The sequence below is a fragment of the Trichoderma harzianum genome (genome assembly GCF_003025095.1).
Source record: "Trichoderma harzianum CBS 226.95 unplaced genomic scaffold M431scaffold_22, whole genome shotgun sequence".
Classification (NCBI taxonomy): Eukaryota; Fungi; Ascomycota; class Sordariomycetes; order Hypocreales; family Hypocreaceae; genus Trichoderma; species Trichoderma harzianum.
The window spans coordinates 180,614-197,601 of record NW_020209270.1 but is presented as its reverse complement, the minus strand read 5'-3'; the positions used below and the strand labels follow the sequence as shown (position 1 = coordinate 197,601).

The following is a 16,988-nucleotide window of genomic DNA, read 5'->3' as shown; positions in this document are numbered from 1 at the left end:
AGAAAGAATAACAAGCACATACGGCCATAGGTAGTGGGAAATTCGGGGTCCCGTTAAGCACTTCTCTCAAGTGTGGTGTCTTCCATATTTTACATCTCAAGACTCCAAATCTGAAGTTATAGAATTCCCAAAGCGTAGACCTGGCTGTTGTCAACGATGGGCGTAATTGGGGTTAGCCGAGTTACCACATGTGCAACTCTACACTAAGAACAGATCTGGGGCAGATCGTCTGTACTCTTAGGAGAATATGCCGAGCGGGGTCAGTAGCTCAATCACAATCGGGCTGGTTCTCGCCGATGAATATTAGCCTATAGAGCAGCGCAGTGGTATGAACGGAACCAAGATGCCGAGGTATATAAGCAGGAACCAATTCAGGCGCCCGCTGGTATTCTATTCTGGTGGATGCAACTTTCAGCTTCTTATATCGCACAATACACTGATCTTCGTCAACAAAGAGCACCGTTTACAGCAACCATCGAAAACGACATCACCATGGCCCCAGCTACATCGCATCATCTGTACCCGCCCTTCCCTGATGGCGTGGTAACTGCCCCCCTGGTCTCCATCTCACTTGCCGAGTTGGAAGCAGATAATGTTGCCGCCTCAGAAGCTCTTTTCAAAGCGTCAAAAGAGTTGGGTTTCTTCTACTTGAAGATGGATGGTTCTTCTTTAGGCGAAAAGATGGTTTTGCTAGCAGAGGAGCTCCATGCTCTCCAAAAGAAGTTTGATGATTTGCCATTCGCCGAAAAGGATCAATTTGCCCGTGAAAAGCTGCATCCTTTCTTCGGCTATCGTCACAGCGAGATAGGCCCCATAAGAGAGGACGGCACGCGTGATCGGAACGAGCTATATAATGTAAGATGCTCAAGTTTATTAGCGTTCTTGAAAATAGCACTGACCGCAATTCAGATGCGCAAAGATGACATTATTGGGAATTGTGAGCCGCTGCCGTGTCCCGATCTGATAACGCAACACTGGGAGTTGCTTCGCGAGTATGTCTATAGTTGCCGAGCGGTTATCGACCTCTTAATTGTACATCTCGAGAGGCATCTCCAAGTACCTTCTGGCACGATTGCCAGACTCCATCGCATAACCGAGCGGTCTGGTGATCACATTCGATTCAACAAAAGCGGAATACAGCCATACTCGGAAGAAGCTGCACGCCGGAGTGAGCATACAGACTTTGGAACGCTCACTATCTTGTTCAATTGGTTAGCTGGGCTGCAGATCCGCCTGCCGGACACAGAAGACTGGGTTTACGTTCGGCCCATACCCGGCTCAGCTGTGGTGAATCTCGGCGATGCGCTTGTCAAGTTTACGGCTGGCTTGCTGCGATCAAACATACATCGCGTTGTTCCTCCGTTGCCACCCCAAGATGGCCTAAGCAGACACAGCCTTGTGTATTTTTCACGGCCAGAGGATAGTGTCGTCCTCAAAAGGCTAAAAGGTGGTCTAATAGACAGGCAGCCTGTCAGTGAGACGAATGATCCGGAGATTTCAGCCGAAGAATGGATTGTTCGGCGCTCCGTCGGAGACTTGCAGGGCGTTTATACCCACAAAGGAGGTCTTGAGCCGCGCACCTTGGTAGTTGCTGAGGGCTCTCTTTAGAGACACAGGCGTCAAGGTAGACCCTGGATGGCGGTTGTTATGAGATGCTGGGTGCTTCCGCCCAATTTACATGTACGTATCGTACATACATTATGTACGCAACAGACCCCAGGTCCAGGTAATTGCGACTCCAACTCGGAATTATAACTATGGGATTGAACTATCTGAGCTGAGAAAATGTGTGTTTCAAATGGGAAGCCCATGCCTATCACAATTACATGCATTTGAATAGGCATGAATTACTGATCCTCTCTACTCTTTCCCAAGCCGTTTCTTATCTTCCTCTGTTGGAGGTCGAGCAGTGTCAGTTAGGCCGCAAATCTTCCACTCCACCTTGTGCGGCAAGCTTTCATCCCAGGCCGCTTTAATAAGAGTAAAGCAATTCGTCCCCAGATGGGTGAGAGCACCATTGCGCGTGAACCAGTAGGGCGTCCAAACCATAGCAAGGTCGTGGTCAATTAACACTGTAGGGGTGCCATCAAGCCCTTCTTCAAGCTCGCCAGCCTCGATCGAGTCCCACGGCATGCGGTTTGCAAAACCGTGCGGGAATTGCTCATGTTCAAAGCCTTTGTTTACCTGTTGCATTTACGGTTGTGAGTACAGGTATACTGTATATTGTAGTTTCGGGGGAGATGGTCTCGCAATGTCATTACGAAGTGAATCAAAAGTCCCTACCATAGCTCGAGCGTGGCACGCAGTTCCATATGGGGCAAGAGTAGCCAGAAATTGCTCTCGTCCTGCTGCACCGCCCAGCTTTAATGTCTCGAGAAGTCGAACGCATAGGTCGACAACTCGTTTCTTATCGACATCCGTAGCCGTTAGTGACGAAGATTCCATATCTGAATCTTTAAAATAAAACTATAAAGTCTTTGAGAAATACGAGTATGGCTTGATAAGAACGGTCAGAGCTCAGAGAGGCGCGTGAACAAGTGGTTGTTTCTCACCACTATTAGCGACTGAGAGCTATACGTGGCTGTTATATATGCCGAGTTTCCGGTCGGTAAGCACTAATTTCAAGCGGAAAAAATGCGGTTTTATAAGGATCCTAGTTGGCTATATCATTGGGTGGGTGACGAATACCGGCTGTTGTATGATGTGTTGTTGCTTTTTGGTCTTGCAGCTTCAACACCAAGCTCCTCATCAGTTGGTCCATCATGAGATATCGAGTACATACGACCATGACTACCACCACATCTCTCTAGGTAGCTCCGTCGTTCAACGCGACTGGCAGGACAACTCTAGTACCCCAGTTGATGAACCTTTTTTTTTTTTTTCTCCATTAACGAATCGTAACAACATCCTGCCCTTTCTTGCTCGCAATCTCGCCGTCCACGCAGACTCCGATGATTCTGTACGGACTCATCGGATTGTTCCGACAAATAAGCAGGTTGCCGCAGCTCTTCCTCGCCATCTTCTCCTCCTCCGACAGATCGTCCTGGTACTTGTCATCGTCGCCGTTGTCGCCGCCACGGCGCTGCGTCAGCCTCGCATCCGGCCCAGTCTCGGCGTACCCGTAATCTCTCAACATAGCATTATGGCTGAACCCGTCCCTGACGAGCGCTCTGCCCGTGGGCCACGGCTTCTCGTGTCTCGGTCTCGGCAGGGGCTTGCTTTCCTTCTGGCTGCGGCACTGCGAGGCATGCCACTTGTGAGCGTCGATGTTGCCGCCAAAGGCCACGAGACGAAGGACGCTGTCGTGGTCCGAGTTCTCGAGCCTCTTCTTCCCTACCCCCCCGGGGTTGACCAGGCCGAGGCCGTCGCGGATGATGATGCGGTTGGCGCCGTCCTGCGTAGCCGACATCGTCCCCAGCGGGCTGCCCTTGACAGCGGTGAGGCCCTCGAAGACGAAGGAGAAGGGCGCCTCGATGACGCAGCCGCAGTTCACCTCGACGCGGCAGGAGATGTTCCGCGTGGAAGGGTTCTCGAGGCGAGATTGGTAGCGCGTGATGTGACGCAGGCGGTAGTGCATCGACATGTTGTGATGGCGTAGGTACTCGTACGACGGATTCTCCCACTCGGTGCCGCTCACGCACCGGTCGATCCAGTTGACTGGCCGAGCGCTGGGGTCGGTGAAGTCCCAGTAGGGCTGCAGCTTCTCGAGGAGGGTCTTGCGGAAGATTGCGAGGTCCTCGCCCAGGTCAAAGACACTCCCTAGCATAGTGGCGAACTGGACTAGATAACCGCCGGTCTCGTCGCCAGATACTTCAACCACCTGCTCGGAGTGATCAAGTATCGGTTCGGTCTTCAAGGTTCCTGTTTTGATCTTCTTGCCGCAGTTGCAGCCCCGGAAGTAAAATTTAAAGTCTGGCCGGCCACCCCCAGTTGATGGAACCTGGTTTAGACTTATTTTCATGTACGCGCGTGGGCTGCCAGTGAGGCCTGTCGTGGCATACACCTTGGCTAGACTTGTGTTTTGCTTTAGGATGCCGAGATTGATTACTCCAGAGAAGCAATCGGTGGTCGTGAACTGGTCGTCACTCTTGTCGTCGTCGTCGGTTCCATCTCTTTCCTCCTGTTCAAGTCTATCCTCCTCCTCATCGCTCTTAAAGTCCTCCTCGTCCCCCATCCCGATGAGCCCGTGGTCAGTATATTCTTTCTTTTCGGGAATTGCATCTTCATACTTTGGGCCAACTGGAATCCAGCCCCAATCACGATCCTCCCCACTGCCGATGGCGAGCTTGGTCCATGCTTGGCCCGTTTTGATGGACAGCTGCTTGAAGAAGGCAAACGAGAGGGCGTTGAGGTCGGTGGTGGTCATATCCCGCTCAAACTCTGCCGGTGTAAACAAACCGCTAAATACACCCAAAAGCCCCGTAAAGGTGTCGGGCTTCCATGTCGCCTTTCGGGGGATGATGGAGATGGACGAGAACACGTTGCCGACGCCCTTGTGGTTTCTTTTCCACCACAAAGGGCCGCCGTTGATGATGTCGCCTCTTGCAGCGTTGATACCTTCCACTACTATCTTGAGGCCACGGAGCATGTCATTGTCATAATTGATCAAGGCTAGGATCTTGCTGTGGGTTGTGGTCTTGAGGTGCCGAGAATCGTTGATCCAGCTGTACAGCTTGGCCGCCTTGTCCATCGAGTCGGTCGCCAGGTCCATCCAGACACCCAACTCGCCTACGCACGATAACGTGGCCTTGTCGACACTCCACAGTGTGGTGTTCTTACCAAGCAGCATCTCTTGGAACGTCCAGACGCGTTGAAAGTAGACATTGTCGAACACGGCCTTGACTTGGTTGACGCATGTGGCGTAGCAGTTAAGAAGGCCCATGTCTATAGAAGCCGACTTGACAATGGATTTATCCATGGGAAAGGCCCAGGGCGCAGTATTAGCCCACTCAGACAGGCTGTCGACCATATTCTGCGTCATTTTCGCTTCCGAGGTGATGGCCTCACCACTCGTTTGCGACATGACGTGGCCCACGAAGCCGAGATTGGCGACCGTCTTCTGAGGGTCCCATACCTCGTCAATCTCGAGGAGTATATGGCACTTGCGAGCGCTCCTGTAGTACTCGTACATCTTGGGCACCTCGCGAGCCTTCTCAGCATCGTCGCTCTGGTTGATACACACGCAATCCGCCCATAGATATTCAATCCCGTCTTGCACCATCAATTTCTTGAGGTTCCGCAGCTTCTTCTTGGACAAGTACAAGGGCCAGGTCACTCCCTGGATGTTAGTTTTGAACGGGATCTTTCTCTTCAGTCCCCACGTGTACGAAGTTATGTCAAACGACTGCACTCCAGGTGCACCCGGGGCATTGGGCTGCACGACGGCAAAGCTTTGAGTGGCGGCATCGTAGCGGAGTAAGCGGAGCGGCAAGACGGACGCCATCGTGGGAGAAATGAGTGCGAGTACGCAGTGGAAAAAAAAAATAAAAAATATTATACGCGAAATTCAAGACGCGGGTAATTGAGACAGGTAATGAGAGACCTACTTCGTCGAAAGTTTATAAGCTGGTGGGAAACTGAACAGATGGAAAATAAAGACTGCCTGTCTCCCAGCCACTGAATTGCAGAACGAAGCGGCTTAGCAGTGCTATCGTGGCACTGCGTGTATCTGCCAGGGTCATTTGACCGTGGGGGTTAAATGAAAATTCATATCGCGGTTATGTATAAGGATATCCCCGCCTCCTTCGCCCACTCCTGATGCGACCTAGATAGAGTAGTAGGTTAAGCTGAACCTATGGTTGACGGGGGGAGTACGTGACCCCTAGTATAAGGTACTAGGTACTCGGCGAAACTGTCCATACTCAAAGGGCTATGCAAATTGTCATAACTGGACTCTATGCGGGAGAACATATAAAACCACTTACGCGAAGTGCAGAAGAGCACGTCCTTAACAGCCTCATCATATCTAAGCCCTTCAAGGAAAGACATGGCCGAATAATCATCACCGATCTGACTCATTTGGAACCGAACAGCTTTCAAAAATGTTAACATTCCATATACTATATCTATAAAATAACCATAAATGAATGACATACCTTGAGGGGGGCAGTCATGCTCTAAAAGGACCTAACTGAATGCAGTCGACAATCGTGTCCCTGAATTTGTTTAGCGTTTCACTACTAGGACCACCATTACAGAAAACGAAATTACGCCTCTCCAACTTCGCTCCTTTGTTAGATTTCCATAATATAATTAGATCATAAGACTAAGTATAAAGTAGAATTAGCGGATTATATTATTATATGGATATTATATATCTATATTTATATGGCACGATCCAACGCTTATAGTCGCAAGTTCGCAACAACAGGCCTCCCAGGTAGGCAACACCCGGATGAACCTCAGACAATCCAACCAATAGTGCTGGCAAGTTCAGCGTGTAGAAACCAACATGCCGAGGTATTATGGACTTGGACGTTATTTCAACACACAACGCAAAGGGTTATATTAGCTACCTGGAGCATGTATTTTACAGAGGACTAGCATCAATCACTCTTGTCAACGAGGATTTGGGCCTCCACAGCCTTGGAGGCTCGGCTTAGATGCCAGCCCAACCCCGCTCCGGGTCTAGGATTTTCCAGCCTATACCGAGTACAAGTTTCGTTATGGTGTCGAGCCTGTTTTCTCCCAGATTTTGCCAGGAGCTGACAATTCGAAATCGTCAGCTCTCATCGTCTAGGATCCGGGATGGCCAACAAGGACTTGCTGGACTTTGCACAGACCGCCATAAGCCAGGTTGCAAAAATTGCCATCAATTTAGGAATCTCTCTTATGAACCCGACGTGCGCTTCTCTTGGAACGGAACTGTGGCTGGTGGTCGACCATCTCGGCTCTATTGATCCAAGCGACTACGATGAACTGAAGTTGCACATCTCCAAATTGGTCAAGCATGTTGAGAGGATATGTAGCGTAAGTCTAGAATCCCACTAGGCGAAGCAGCGCCTAACCTGTTGTCAGTGGCCAAACCGGCTCTCAAAAGACCCAACGTACGGATATCCAATGTTGGAGGCCGTCGCAGAGAAGCAAGAAGGCTCGCGAGGATATACAATAGTCAAGAGGAAAATCGAACAAGGAATTCGAAACCTCGTATCAAATGATAGAAATGGTACCGAGTCTATATGCCGCCTAAGAAGAATCGTACTGCGAGCAAACGAAACGGGGCGTGAGGTCGATGAAGAGGTGTTAACGAAGCCTCGAAAGGATAGACCGGTGGATCCTCATCCTCGTGAAATCCACGCAAATGCTTTTCATGTCCTACGAAAGCATATGTATTGCACATGTGATGGTTCAACCCAGAGAGGCTTTAGTCACTTGGCGAGATTGATGTTGCAGCCAGTGCTGCAAAACACAAACGACTACGGGCAGGTTCAGTTTGACATGCTCTTTTCATGCAGTACTAAATGGGGAGAGCAATTCAACCGCTGGCAAGATGTAGAGCTGCTCGTTTCACAGTAAGATACTTTCTTTTTCTTTTTCCTTTTTTTTTATTGGGTGGGGAGGTTCAGTTGAAAGACTTATCATCGAAGTTGACCAATAAATGCAGGCCCCCAAAGAGGCAAAAGAGTTCAAGCAGACCAGCTAAAAGCACACGATTCTCCAAGAGCGATGAAGATCCCCGGCGACTTCCACGCGCAGAAGATGCTATTGGGGTTGTTGGCCAAGGGGAATTTTGTAGGCTCATAAAGTCGGATACTAGCTCCCGCGTCCGTTTGGCAGTCCAAGACGAAAAGCTTCAGAAGTATAGACCATCTTTATTGAAGCAAATGGTTCAGCACCTTCCAGGCATCTCACTCGCCAATATTCTCGAGAACTATCATCTTTCAGCCAAGATGAAAACTGTGCTCGCATATATACTTGCCCACTCCGTCTGGCAGTACTACGACACCGACTGGATGACAACTACATGGACGAGTGAGACTATTCAATTCATTTGGGAGAGTAAAGATAACCTTCCTGGTCATCAAGGTCTCTTATTCCCGTCCAAGCCGTATCTCTCTGTTCAATTCGACAACGAGGATCCCCGTTTCGACGAGTATAGCACCGTGGAAGGTGAGATACATTATTACCCAAGGATCCGCACGCTGGGAATTATGCTGGTCGAAATCGGCATTGGGTCGCCACTTCCTAAGCAAGATCGCGAGCATCAAGCACAGTCATTAGCGGCCACCACCAATCAATATTTGACGCAGGCTATTCGGTGCCTGAATGACGGCAAACTCTGGGAGAACTTTGAGTTCCCTGACTACCGTGATGCTGTCAAAGACTGCTTGGATCCCAAAATGTTTAGTCTTTATGGAGAAGCAGAAGAAACTCAGCAAGGCCTAAGACAGCGAAGGGATTTGTTGTATAAAAAGGTTGTCTCTCGACTGAAAGACCTCCTAGAAGGGACGAAGTGGATGGAACAACTAACTAACAATAGAATTGACCCTCTGAATACTTCCATCAAAAAATCGGTCGTTCAGCAGGTTAAACAACATTCTTCTAATGACGGCCTTTGGGGGCAACAAGATAATAAGAAAACCAAGAAAACCCGCGCAAAAGATGATAAGGATGAGAAAGAGGCTATGAAGTGGCTCTCGCGTATGCAAAAGCTGAGCGGGATCCTGTCAGCTACCCCGGGACATTCCACCAGACGTGTTCGGATTGCTGTTCTGGACACCGGTTGCGACGATGACTCCCCATTCTTTCACCTTCCATCCAATATTTCTCGTCTCAAAGGATGGAAAGACCATGTTGATGGGTCTGAGGAGCGGGTGGATAAACACGGGCATGGAACCCATCTGATCTCTCTTATCATGGACATTGCGATAGATGCCGATGTATATATAGCTCGTGTCGCAGAAGATGCCACTGGACTCTCGACTGCAAGCAAAAATGTTGCAAAGGTAAAGTCGTTTTGCAGCAAGTGAGTAGCAATGTGCTAACACGACTTCAGGCCATCGCCTGGGCGAGTAAGGAGTGTAAGGCCGACATAATCACAATGTCATTCGGATACACTGAGGAGCAGCAGTGTATCAGCGATGCTATACTTGATGCGTTAAATGACAGTCACGGATCCATACTCTTCTTCGCAGCTGCTTCAAACTCTGGGTCAAACCAGGTGGAGATGTTTCCTGCTCGTCATGACTCGGTGATATCTATCCGCGCCACCAATGCGGATGGTCAATATCAAGGCTTTAACCCACCTCGGAACGATAACGACACCGTTACATTTGGTACCCTGGGCTTGAAGGTTCCGGGCGCATGGTTGAGCGACTATAGCGGCAAAAAGTGCCAGACTGGCACCTCTGTTGCAACCGCAATAGCGGCAGCGACGGCAGCCCTTTTAATAGGATACATCAACAGAATAGAAGTCGGTGCTTCTTCGGATCCCATATTGCAGAACGTGAAGAGGAAGATATATACACATCGAGGAATGCTAGCTTTGTTCAAAGCTCTCTCCACTGGGACCCTGAATCAGCACTCTTTGTATCTGACACCATGGCAGCTACTAGATAAATCAGAGGATGAACGATGGATAAAGATTGCGGGGGCAGTAGCAGATGTTTAAGACATTATGAGTAATAAAAGAAACTAGACCAAAAAAAAACAAAGATAACATCAGTCATTCCATGCTTTGCGTATGGCTATCAAGCCGGTGTGTATGGCCATCTCCCGGTTGTCCTTACACGTCAACCGCTGATATACATATTATCCTATACTCGCCTTCTTTTAGTTCCACCTGCTCAATCTCAACCCCCCCAAGGCTTGAAGGTGATAGATTGTTTACTCCCGCTGCACACACTGTAACTTGTCCCTTAATTTCGTCGTCCGCATCTTCTCCATCAGATTCGGAACAGGATTCCGAATCGTCTTTGCTGAGATACGCCGCATTGTGTCTAAATTCATCATATTCGACTCTTGTCCCCCTCCAACCCTTGACCTCGATCTTAAGAAGTTGATATGCAAATATAATATCATCTGTCGTCTTCCATGTATCGCCCTGCCCAGCGGTAGAGGAGCTGGTGGTGCCTGCCCCGAGCCCTACGTCACCTGCAGGCGTGAGGATACCTCCAGTGGCGCTCACTTCGCCGGCCTTAGTCCTTGCCTTTTCCTGAACAGCGGCAAAGCCCTTGGCGACCATCAGGCCAGTGACCATATAAACCGGATGCCGGAAGCCAGGTATATTACTGGCCTTGATAACTGCTTGGACACGCGGGGCCCTGAGACGTGCCTCGATTACTTCCAGACCGGGGTCGGTGACAAAATAAGTCGTTTTAAGGGCCTTCATTGTATAGGTTGTTTGCATGTTGACACTCCGCCCACCAGATACTTTCGCGGAGATGGTCTGCAGGAATTGGGACCATATCGCCATCGAAAAATCACAACTAGCACTCCGAACTGTACTACGGTCCTGATCGGCAATGGTTTCGACTCGAGGATAATCTGTCTTCAACGTCTCCTCCCCGACGGTAGTCAGCGCTCGATGCGGCCGCAGCGGGTCTGCAATGATATTGCCCAAGGCTATTGGACCTGTACCAGGCTTGAAACGAAAGCTGGGTGCAAGGAAATAAGTAGGCTGCTGGGCCATGTCGTGAATCGAAGTCGTCACAACGCGAGGAACTTGTTTATATAAAATTCTGGGCTTGCCCTCGCGATGAAGCAAGGGTCGAAATGTGTTATTAATGCATCATCAGAGCCCCCCTCCTCATGATAAACATATCTGAAATAGAGGTATGCATCTTTCACCCTTTGCGTAATCAATTTCTACGCTTAAGACGCGGGGTTCCGACCAATGGCTTCCGATGGCACCACGTGAAGTCCCATCTCCCCTCCATCCACAAGCGGAACAGAAGAAGACGTGTAACAATGGAGTTATTTTCTTTTTACACCTTTCTAATCCTAGAGTCTCTGGAGTATCTATGCAAAAATGGACAAGACAATTTCTCAAGCAAGTGCAGAATGTTTGCAGAGCTTCACCGACTGCTTGGCCGTCGAGTCACTGGGAAAGGATGAATGGGCTGAAAACCGCTTGGCCGACTTTAACCTCTGGGTCTCGGGTACAGGAGCATCTGCGCAAAAGCGAGCTTCTCTGGACTCCAGACTCGCCCTTGAGCCTCAGGCGCGAGAGGTCATATTGACCCTCTTGAATCACCTCACTGAGGCTGTCAACCGGTGCAAAGCGTTAGGTGAGAGACGAATCATCATCCTGTCGACGAGGTGGCCACTAATTTCAGTTACAAACTTGCCTTAGCCCTCTCTAAGATTATCAACCAAGATGTGGAACATACAGGCGAGCAACCCGTTGCGGGAGCACAAACAGGTCGATCGTCACCTGTTTGGTCGGACGAATCCACCGACGAAGAGTGGGAGGTGGAATTAAAATTGCTCGCTTCACGCAGCCCATTAGGCAAACAAATGAAAGCTATAGAGCTGATGCTTGATCAACTTGCCCGAATCGCTCTCGCAGTGCGAAGATCAGGTAGACGTTCGCGGCTGCAGAAAGCAGATCAGCGGTTCAAACCGGAAGACCACAGCGACTTGCAAACGCATCTCGTCACAATTCTGCTTGCCCACCCTGAGTCTTCCGGTGGGCCATTCCATTCATTCGATCTGAATAATCCAAGCATTTTAAAGGAGCAAACCGATCCTGCGAGACTGAGCGAGATTCAGCAACGCCTAGTTAGGTGCAATCTGAAGCGTCGAAACCGATTCTTATATGCGCAACGACATGCTGAAAAGTTAGGGTCAGGTATTTTACAGAACCAATCTCACATACAGCCTATAGAAGCGACCGAAACACCTCCGGATGCTTCTAAAGAGCCCGTCAAGGTAGCTGTAACCTCAGTGCCACTGCCTATCCAAGAGAAACAACCAGATCGAGGAGAGAACGGGCCAGTAAATCCGACAGTAAGGACAGGCACCAGCGCATCAGCAGTCAGTAATGTCCTGGCTCTGCAGCAGATGCATAAATCAGCACCAGCCGCATCGACGGTCATGTCAACGACAGTCCGCTCACTCAAATATCCTCACCCCCCAAAGGTGGGGGAGGACGTGTTGATATTCAAGTGCCCATGTTGTTGCCAGGCACTTCCTAGGGTCTTTTTAGAAGGTCAAAAGTGGAAGTAAGTCGTTTCACCTGAAGTGTTGATTGTACTCTATTCTGACTCGAGACAGAAAACACCTTGCTCAAGACCTAAGCCCATACACTTGCATACTACCCGATTGCATTAAACCCGAGACTCTCTTTGCCACAAAAGAGAACTGGCGAACCCATCTCCTCAACGAACACCATAGTTCTGAGCACTGGATCTGTTTTTCCTGTCGAGACGGTAGAAGGTTTGACAAGGAGAATGCCTTTAGAGAACATATTATCGAAACGCACGCAACATCCATACTACAAGACGATATTCCGCTATTGGTCGACATTTCCAAGCGGACAATGCCGATGAGCATCGAAACATGCCCACTCTGCAATTGGGTGGAAGATCAAGGAGGCAAAGTAATGAAGAAAAATCTTAATATAAAAATATTTATGGACGAAGATGTTCTCCTCGATCATATTGCCAAAGATGTCCACTCTTTCTCGCTGAGATCATTGCCATGGGCAGATGACAACGGCGAGGAGGCTGACAGAATAATGAGCCGAAGCAAGTTCAAGGTTGACAGCTGGCTTATAAACAATAATCTACTGAATGAAAGCCTTGAGGGAGCCCAAGAAGCCCAGGCGAAGAAAGCTGATGCCTCCGATTACTTTCAGCACAATGCGTATTTCGCAGATAGTTCGGCAACTTCAACCTCTAGCGAAGACGAATCGGTCATTTCAATAGAAAGAGAGCTGGAAAAATTGAAGCAAATGGACGATTCTCTGTCGTTTGGAAGCATAAATGAGGCGAGATCTGATTACGAAGCCAACGCAATGGATATATCCGATACGAAACCTTGCCAAAGTCAGATGGTGTCTGACGAGAAGATGGCTCAGCAATGGAGTATTAATACGGTCAAGTGTATTAAGCAGCTTCAGTGCAATAGCCGTGTTTGTTCAGTAACTTTCTCGCACGATTCATCACTTATAGCATCAGGTTCAGCTGATGAAACAATCCGGCTATGGCATACTAGTACAGGCGAGTGTATTCAGAAGCTTGAAGGCCATAGTGATTATATTCGATCGGTAACCTTCTCGCACGACTCATCGCTTATAGCATCAGGTTCAGATGATGAAACAATCCGGCTATGGCGTACTAATACAGGCGAGTGTATTCAGACGCTTGAAGGCCATCGTGGTTATATTCAATCGGTAACCTTTTCGCATGACTCGTCGCTTATAGCGTCAGGTTCAACTGATAAAACAATCCGGCTATGGCGTTCTAATACAGGCGAGTGTATTCAGACGCTTGAAGGCCATCGTCGTTATATTCAATCGGTAACCTTTTCGCATGACTCGTCGCTTATAGCGTCAGGTTCAACTGATAAAACAATCCGGCTATGGCGTTCTAATACAGGCGAGTGTATTAAGGAGCTTGAAGGCCATGATAATATAGTTTATTCAGTAGCATTCTCGCATGACTCGTCGCTTATAGCATCAGGTTCAGCAGATAGATTAGTCCGGGTATGGGATTTTACTACAGGCGCTTGTGTGCAAACGCTTCAAGGTCATAATGATTCGGTTAACTCAGTGACCTTCTCACATGACTCGTCGCTTATAGCATCAGGCTCAGATGATAAAATAATCCGGCTATGGGATTTTACTACAGGCACTTGTGTGCAAACGGTTCAAGGTCATCATGATTGGGTTAATTCAGTGACCTTCTCACATGACTCGTTGCTTATAGCATCGGGTTCAAATGATGGAATAATACGGTTATGGAGCGCGGATAATACTACATAGTGGAAAGCTTAGAGGTGGTATGTATCATGCTAACCCCTTGAATAAATTACAAGAATCTGGCTCTGCTGGAGAGCAAGTATCCAATGTTTAGCACAGGCTAACACGCACACCTCCTATCTAGTTCAGTACATGTAGGATAAGATATAATATATGCCGTTCTGACGTACACATCAAGCATCAGAGTGCAACTGGCAGTTTAAGCAACTTCAGGCTACTGAGGATGGAGTAGTATCATGTACGTCCACTGATAGGCTAGCTAATATATAAAACCTCTACCAAAACTAGTTATTTTGGTCTCTCATTAATATTTTTTCAAAAGGATTCGACAATTACTGTGAAAATCTGCGTCCGTCGTCAATTATTGCTAAGGTCCTGTAGCTTCAGCTACGTATTAGCGTCCATCTTCAACCTATAATATGGAATTTTCCAAATCATTGAGGCATCGAGAGAAGACCCGCTTTCTCACAAGGCGGGCTTCCTTTCAAGCAGCAAGTGATGCCGAATCTATACTGAGGATCAGGGTAGTCAAAATACTATCATTCACAACGGTTTTATTCTGAGGCCTGAAAATTACTTCAGTTGCCTCTAAAGGACGTCTGTGGCGCCGCCGATACAGAGTGTGCATCCTTCATACAACCACAAGATGATAGAGAAATCTTGTTCCTCATCCAAACACATACGACCATAGGTAGTGGAGAATTCGGGGTCTCGTCAAGTTCTTTATCAAGGTTTAGAGTCTACCATTATTGGAGTCTTGGATTCTATTTCTAGAACAACACGGTTCCGTTTTCACAAGCAATTCAACCAGCAGGTCAGGCACAAACCTGTTGTCAACTGTTGCATCGTTACCTACAACAAGATTGCGCCATACCCCGCTCCCTTTTGTTGGTGATCCAACTAGCCAAATGGATGCACTTGACGCTGCCTCAGGCGTGGCCCGCTCTGCTTATTTCACCCGCATTAGGTATGGCGGTGAGTCAGTGAAGCCCAAGGGATTTGTTTCCTTTTTGTTTTCAATTATCGACTAGCCAACATCCAAACCTCCTGCTTGTCGAAGATGTTAGGCCTTTGATCTCCTTTTAGCATATTGAGGCCATCGCCGATTGACCCATGCGACGCAGAAGGGCTTGAGAACTCAATTCTATCGTCTACCAGTATACAAAGTTCCCGAATAATGGAAGGGATGAATGTTGAATCTATAGTCGATCAAGAAACCATGGCACGCCCAGAGAAGAGGAGGAAGGTGGATAGTGATGATGCTCCTCTAAACCAGGTAGAGATCGATGTGAGGACAACAGAACTCCATTTTGATGGTTAGTCAACATTGAGTGTCTGTCAACTGCGGAGCGAGCTTCTAATAATTGAATGTAGCTCTTGGACCAAACGCTGCCGCCCTACACAGAGTGGCAGATGCAAGCTTAACGCAGCCTAGAGGGGAGAACCAGTTGCTTAGTAAAGAGCAAAGATACGAACTATTAAACTCATTGCGATTCGATCAAATGGATTCTCGCCGTATGGCCATCAAGAGAGCTCACGCCAACACGTGTGAATGGTTGCTCAATAACCCCGAATATCTTGATTGGCTTGATCCTAGCAAGCTTGACAAGCATCATGGTCTTTTGTGGATTAAGGGGAAGCCTGGCGCCGGAAAGTCTACCTTGATGAATTTCGCTTTAAATAATGCTTGCAAAACGATGAGGAAAACTTTCATCATCTCCTTCTTCTTTAATGCACGAGGGGATGACCTAGAGAAGTCTGCAGTTGGCATGTACCGATCGATGCTGCTTCAACTTCTTGAACAAGCTCCAGCACTCCAAAACGTCTTCAACTCTTTACGATGCAAACCCTACCAATGGACCGTTGAGTCGCTAAGATTCCTACTTGGACAAGCTATACTAAGCCTTGGAAAATCCTCCCTGGCATGCTTTGTAGATGCCTTGGATGAATGTGACGAAGGTCAGATTCGAGATATGCTATCCTTTTTTGAACAAATGGGTAGACGGACTACATCAGCCGGTATTAGGTTCCAAATGTGCTTTTCAAGTAGGCATTACCCCCATATCACCCTTACAAACGGACTCACCTTGGTTCTTGAAGAACAAGAAGGACATAACTTGGATATAAACTACTACCTAAACGACAAGTTGAAGATTCCACAAAATCAAGTTGCCGAAGAGATTTACATTGATCTCCAAAAAAGGGCATCCGGAGACTTCTTATGGGTTATTCTTGTGGTGGAGATGTTGAATATGGAGCATGATGGTGATCACATCTATAATCTTCGAGAAAAGCTCCGAGACATCCCGGAAGAAGTGCACAAGTTATTACATGGCATTCTTACGCGCGCTCGCGCTAATAAATAGCAAGTCCTTTTATGTATCCTGTGGGTACTCTTCTCAAGACAGCCGTTAAAGCCGGAGCAGCTGTACTTTGCCATCCTCTCAGGCGTCGAACCCGAGGCTTTACACGATTGGAGTCCGGATAACATGACGGAATCTACTCTACGGAAGTTCATTATCAACTGCTCTGAAGGGTTAGTTGAAGTCACCAGGTCTAATAAGCCAACAGTCCAGTTTATCCATGAATCAGTAAAAGATTTCCTTCTCAAAGAAAATGGGTTAAAAGAAGTCTGGTCGGATTTCGGAAACAATTTCCAAGCAGAAAGTCACGACAGGCTTAAGCATTGCTGTCTCAACTACATAAGCATGGATGTCTATACTAAGTTGGAGGTTCACAATTCGCTTCCAAAAGCATCGTCCAAGGAAGCTACAGAACTCCGCCAACAAGCAGAAAAAGCATTTCCGTTTCTAAGCTATGCCATACGGAACATTTTCTACCATGCCAATGCTGCACAAGGCGGCGGAGTCAGCCAGATGAGTTTTTTGACGACCTTCCAGCTCGCCAACTGGATAAAATTAGCCAATCTTCTGGAAAAGCACCAAGTTCGCCGACATACTGAAAGTGCCAGCATCTTATATATATTGGCAGAAAATAACATGGGCAATCTCATTCAAAGCCACCCATCTTGTCTATCCTGCTTTGAAGTGGAAAATGAGCGTTA

The 16,988-nt window shown here is 48.0% G+C and overlaps 7 protein-coding genes across 7 annotated transcripts; 4 read left to right on the top strand and 3 right to left on the bottom strand.

Annotated features, from left to right (window-relative positions):
- Positions 1 to 492: 492 nt before the first annotated feature.
- M431DRAFT_99005 (hypothetical protein) lies at positions 493 to 1,608 on the top strand (the record flags this gene model as incomplete). The annotated part of the gene is made up of 2 exons (XM_024925106.1): positions 493 to 855; positions 910 to 1,608. 2 exons carry the CDS (start codon positions 493 to 495, stop codon positions 1,606 to 1,608), a joined length of 1,062 nt encoding a protein of 353 aa, XP_024768527.1.
- Positions 1,609 to 1,734: 126 nt separating this feature from the next.
- On the bottom strand, positions 1,735 to 2,704 carry M431DRAFT_321682 (hypothetical protein). Its single transcript, XM_024914303.1, has 3 exons — positions 2,553 to 2,704; positions 2,284 to 2,475; positions 1,735 to 2,184 (listed from the first exon to the last, which is right to left on the bottom strand). The coding sequence occupies exons 2-3, from the start codon at positions 2,443 to 2,445 to the stop codon at positions 1,861 to 1,863; spliced, it is 486 nt and encodes a 161-aa protein (XP_024768526.1). The 5' UTR covers positions 2,446 to 2,475; positions 2,553 to 2,704; the 3' UTR covers positions 1,735 to 1,860.
- Positions 2,705 to 2,887: 183 nt separating this feature from the next.
- On the bottom strand, positions 2,888 to 5,443 carry M431DRAFT_21022 (hypothetical protein; the record flags this gene model as incomplete). The annotated part of the gene is made up of 1 exon (XM_024913443.1): positions 2,888 to 5,443. The coding sequence occupies one exon, from the start codon at positions 5,441 to 5,443 to the stop codon at positions 2,888 to 2,890; it is 2,556 nt and encodes an 851-aa protein (XP_024768525.1).
- A 1,304-nt stretch (positions 5,444 to 6,747) lies between these two features.
- M431DRAFT_99105 (hypothetical protein) lies at positions 6,748 to 9,610 on the top strand (the record flags this gene model as incomplete). Its single annotated transcript, XM_024925115.1, has 4 exons — positions 6,748 to 6,969; positions 7,018 to 7,511; positions 7,604 to 8,945; positions 8,996 to 9,610. The coding sequence occupies 4 exons, from the start codon at positions 6,748 to 6,750 to the stop codon at positions 9,608 to 9,610; spliced, it is 2,673 nt and encodes an 890-aa protein (XP_024768524.1).
- Positions 9,611 to 9,724: 114 nt separating this feature from the next.
- Positions 9,725 to 10,630, bottom strand: M431DRAFT_98943 (hypothetical protein; the record flags this gene model as incomplete). The annotated part of the gene is made up of 1 exon (XM_024925100.1): positions 9,725 to 10,630. One exon carries the CDS (start codon positions 10,628 to 10,630, stop codon positions 9,725 to 9,727), a length of 906 nt encoding a protein of 301 aa, XP_024768523.1.
- Positions 10,631 to 10,969: 339 nt separating this feature from the next.
- M431DRAFT_57122 (hypothetical protein) lies at positions 10,970 to 13,387 on the top strand (the record flags this gene model as incomplete). The annotated part of the gene is made up of 5 exons (XM_024921499.1): positions 10,970 to 11,228; positions 11,294 to 11,621; positions 11,667 to 11,877; positions 11,929 to 12,164; positions 12,217 to 13,387. Coding segments are annotated over 5 exons (2,205 nt in total), but the record flags the coding sequence as incomplete, so codon positions are not given.
- Positions 13,388 to 13,558: 171 nt separating this feature from the next.
- On the top strand, positions 13,559 to 13,927 carry M431DRAFT_98904 (hypothetical protein; the record flags this gene model as incomplete). Its single annotated transcript, XM_024925096.1, has 1 exon — positions 13,559 to 13,927. A coding segment is annotated over one exon (369 nt), but the record flags the coding sequence as incomplete, so codon positions are not given.
- Between the last annotated feature and the right edge of the window lie 3,061 nt (positions 13,928 to 16,988).

What these genes read in the sequence shown, in the direction of transcription:
- M431DRAFT_321682 (XM_024914303.1), bottom strand. Translation starts at nt 2,445, where the DNA reads ATGGAATCTTCGTCACTAACGGCTACGGATGTCGATAAGAAACGAGTT. An exon ending in CGTGCCACGCTCGAGCTATG is followed by an intron (nt 2,185 to 2,283) that starts GTAGGGACTTTT and finishes TAAATGCAACAG; the next exon opens with GTAAACAAAGGCTTTGAACA.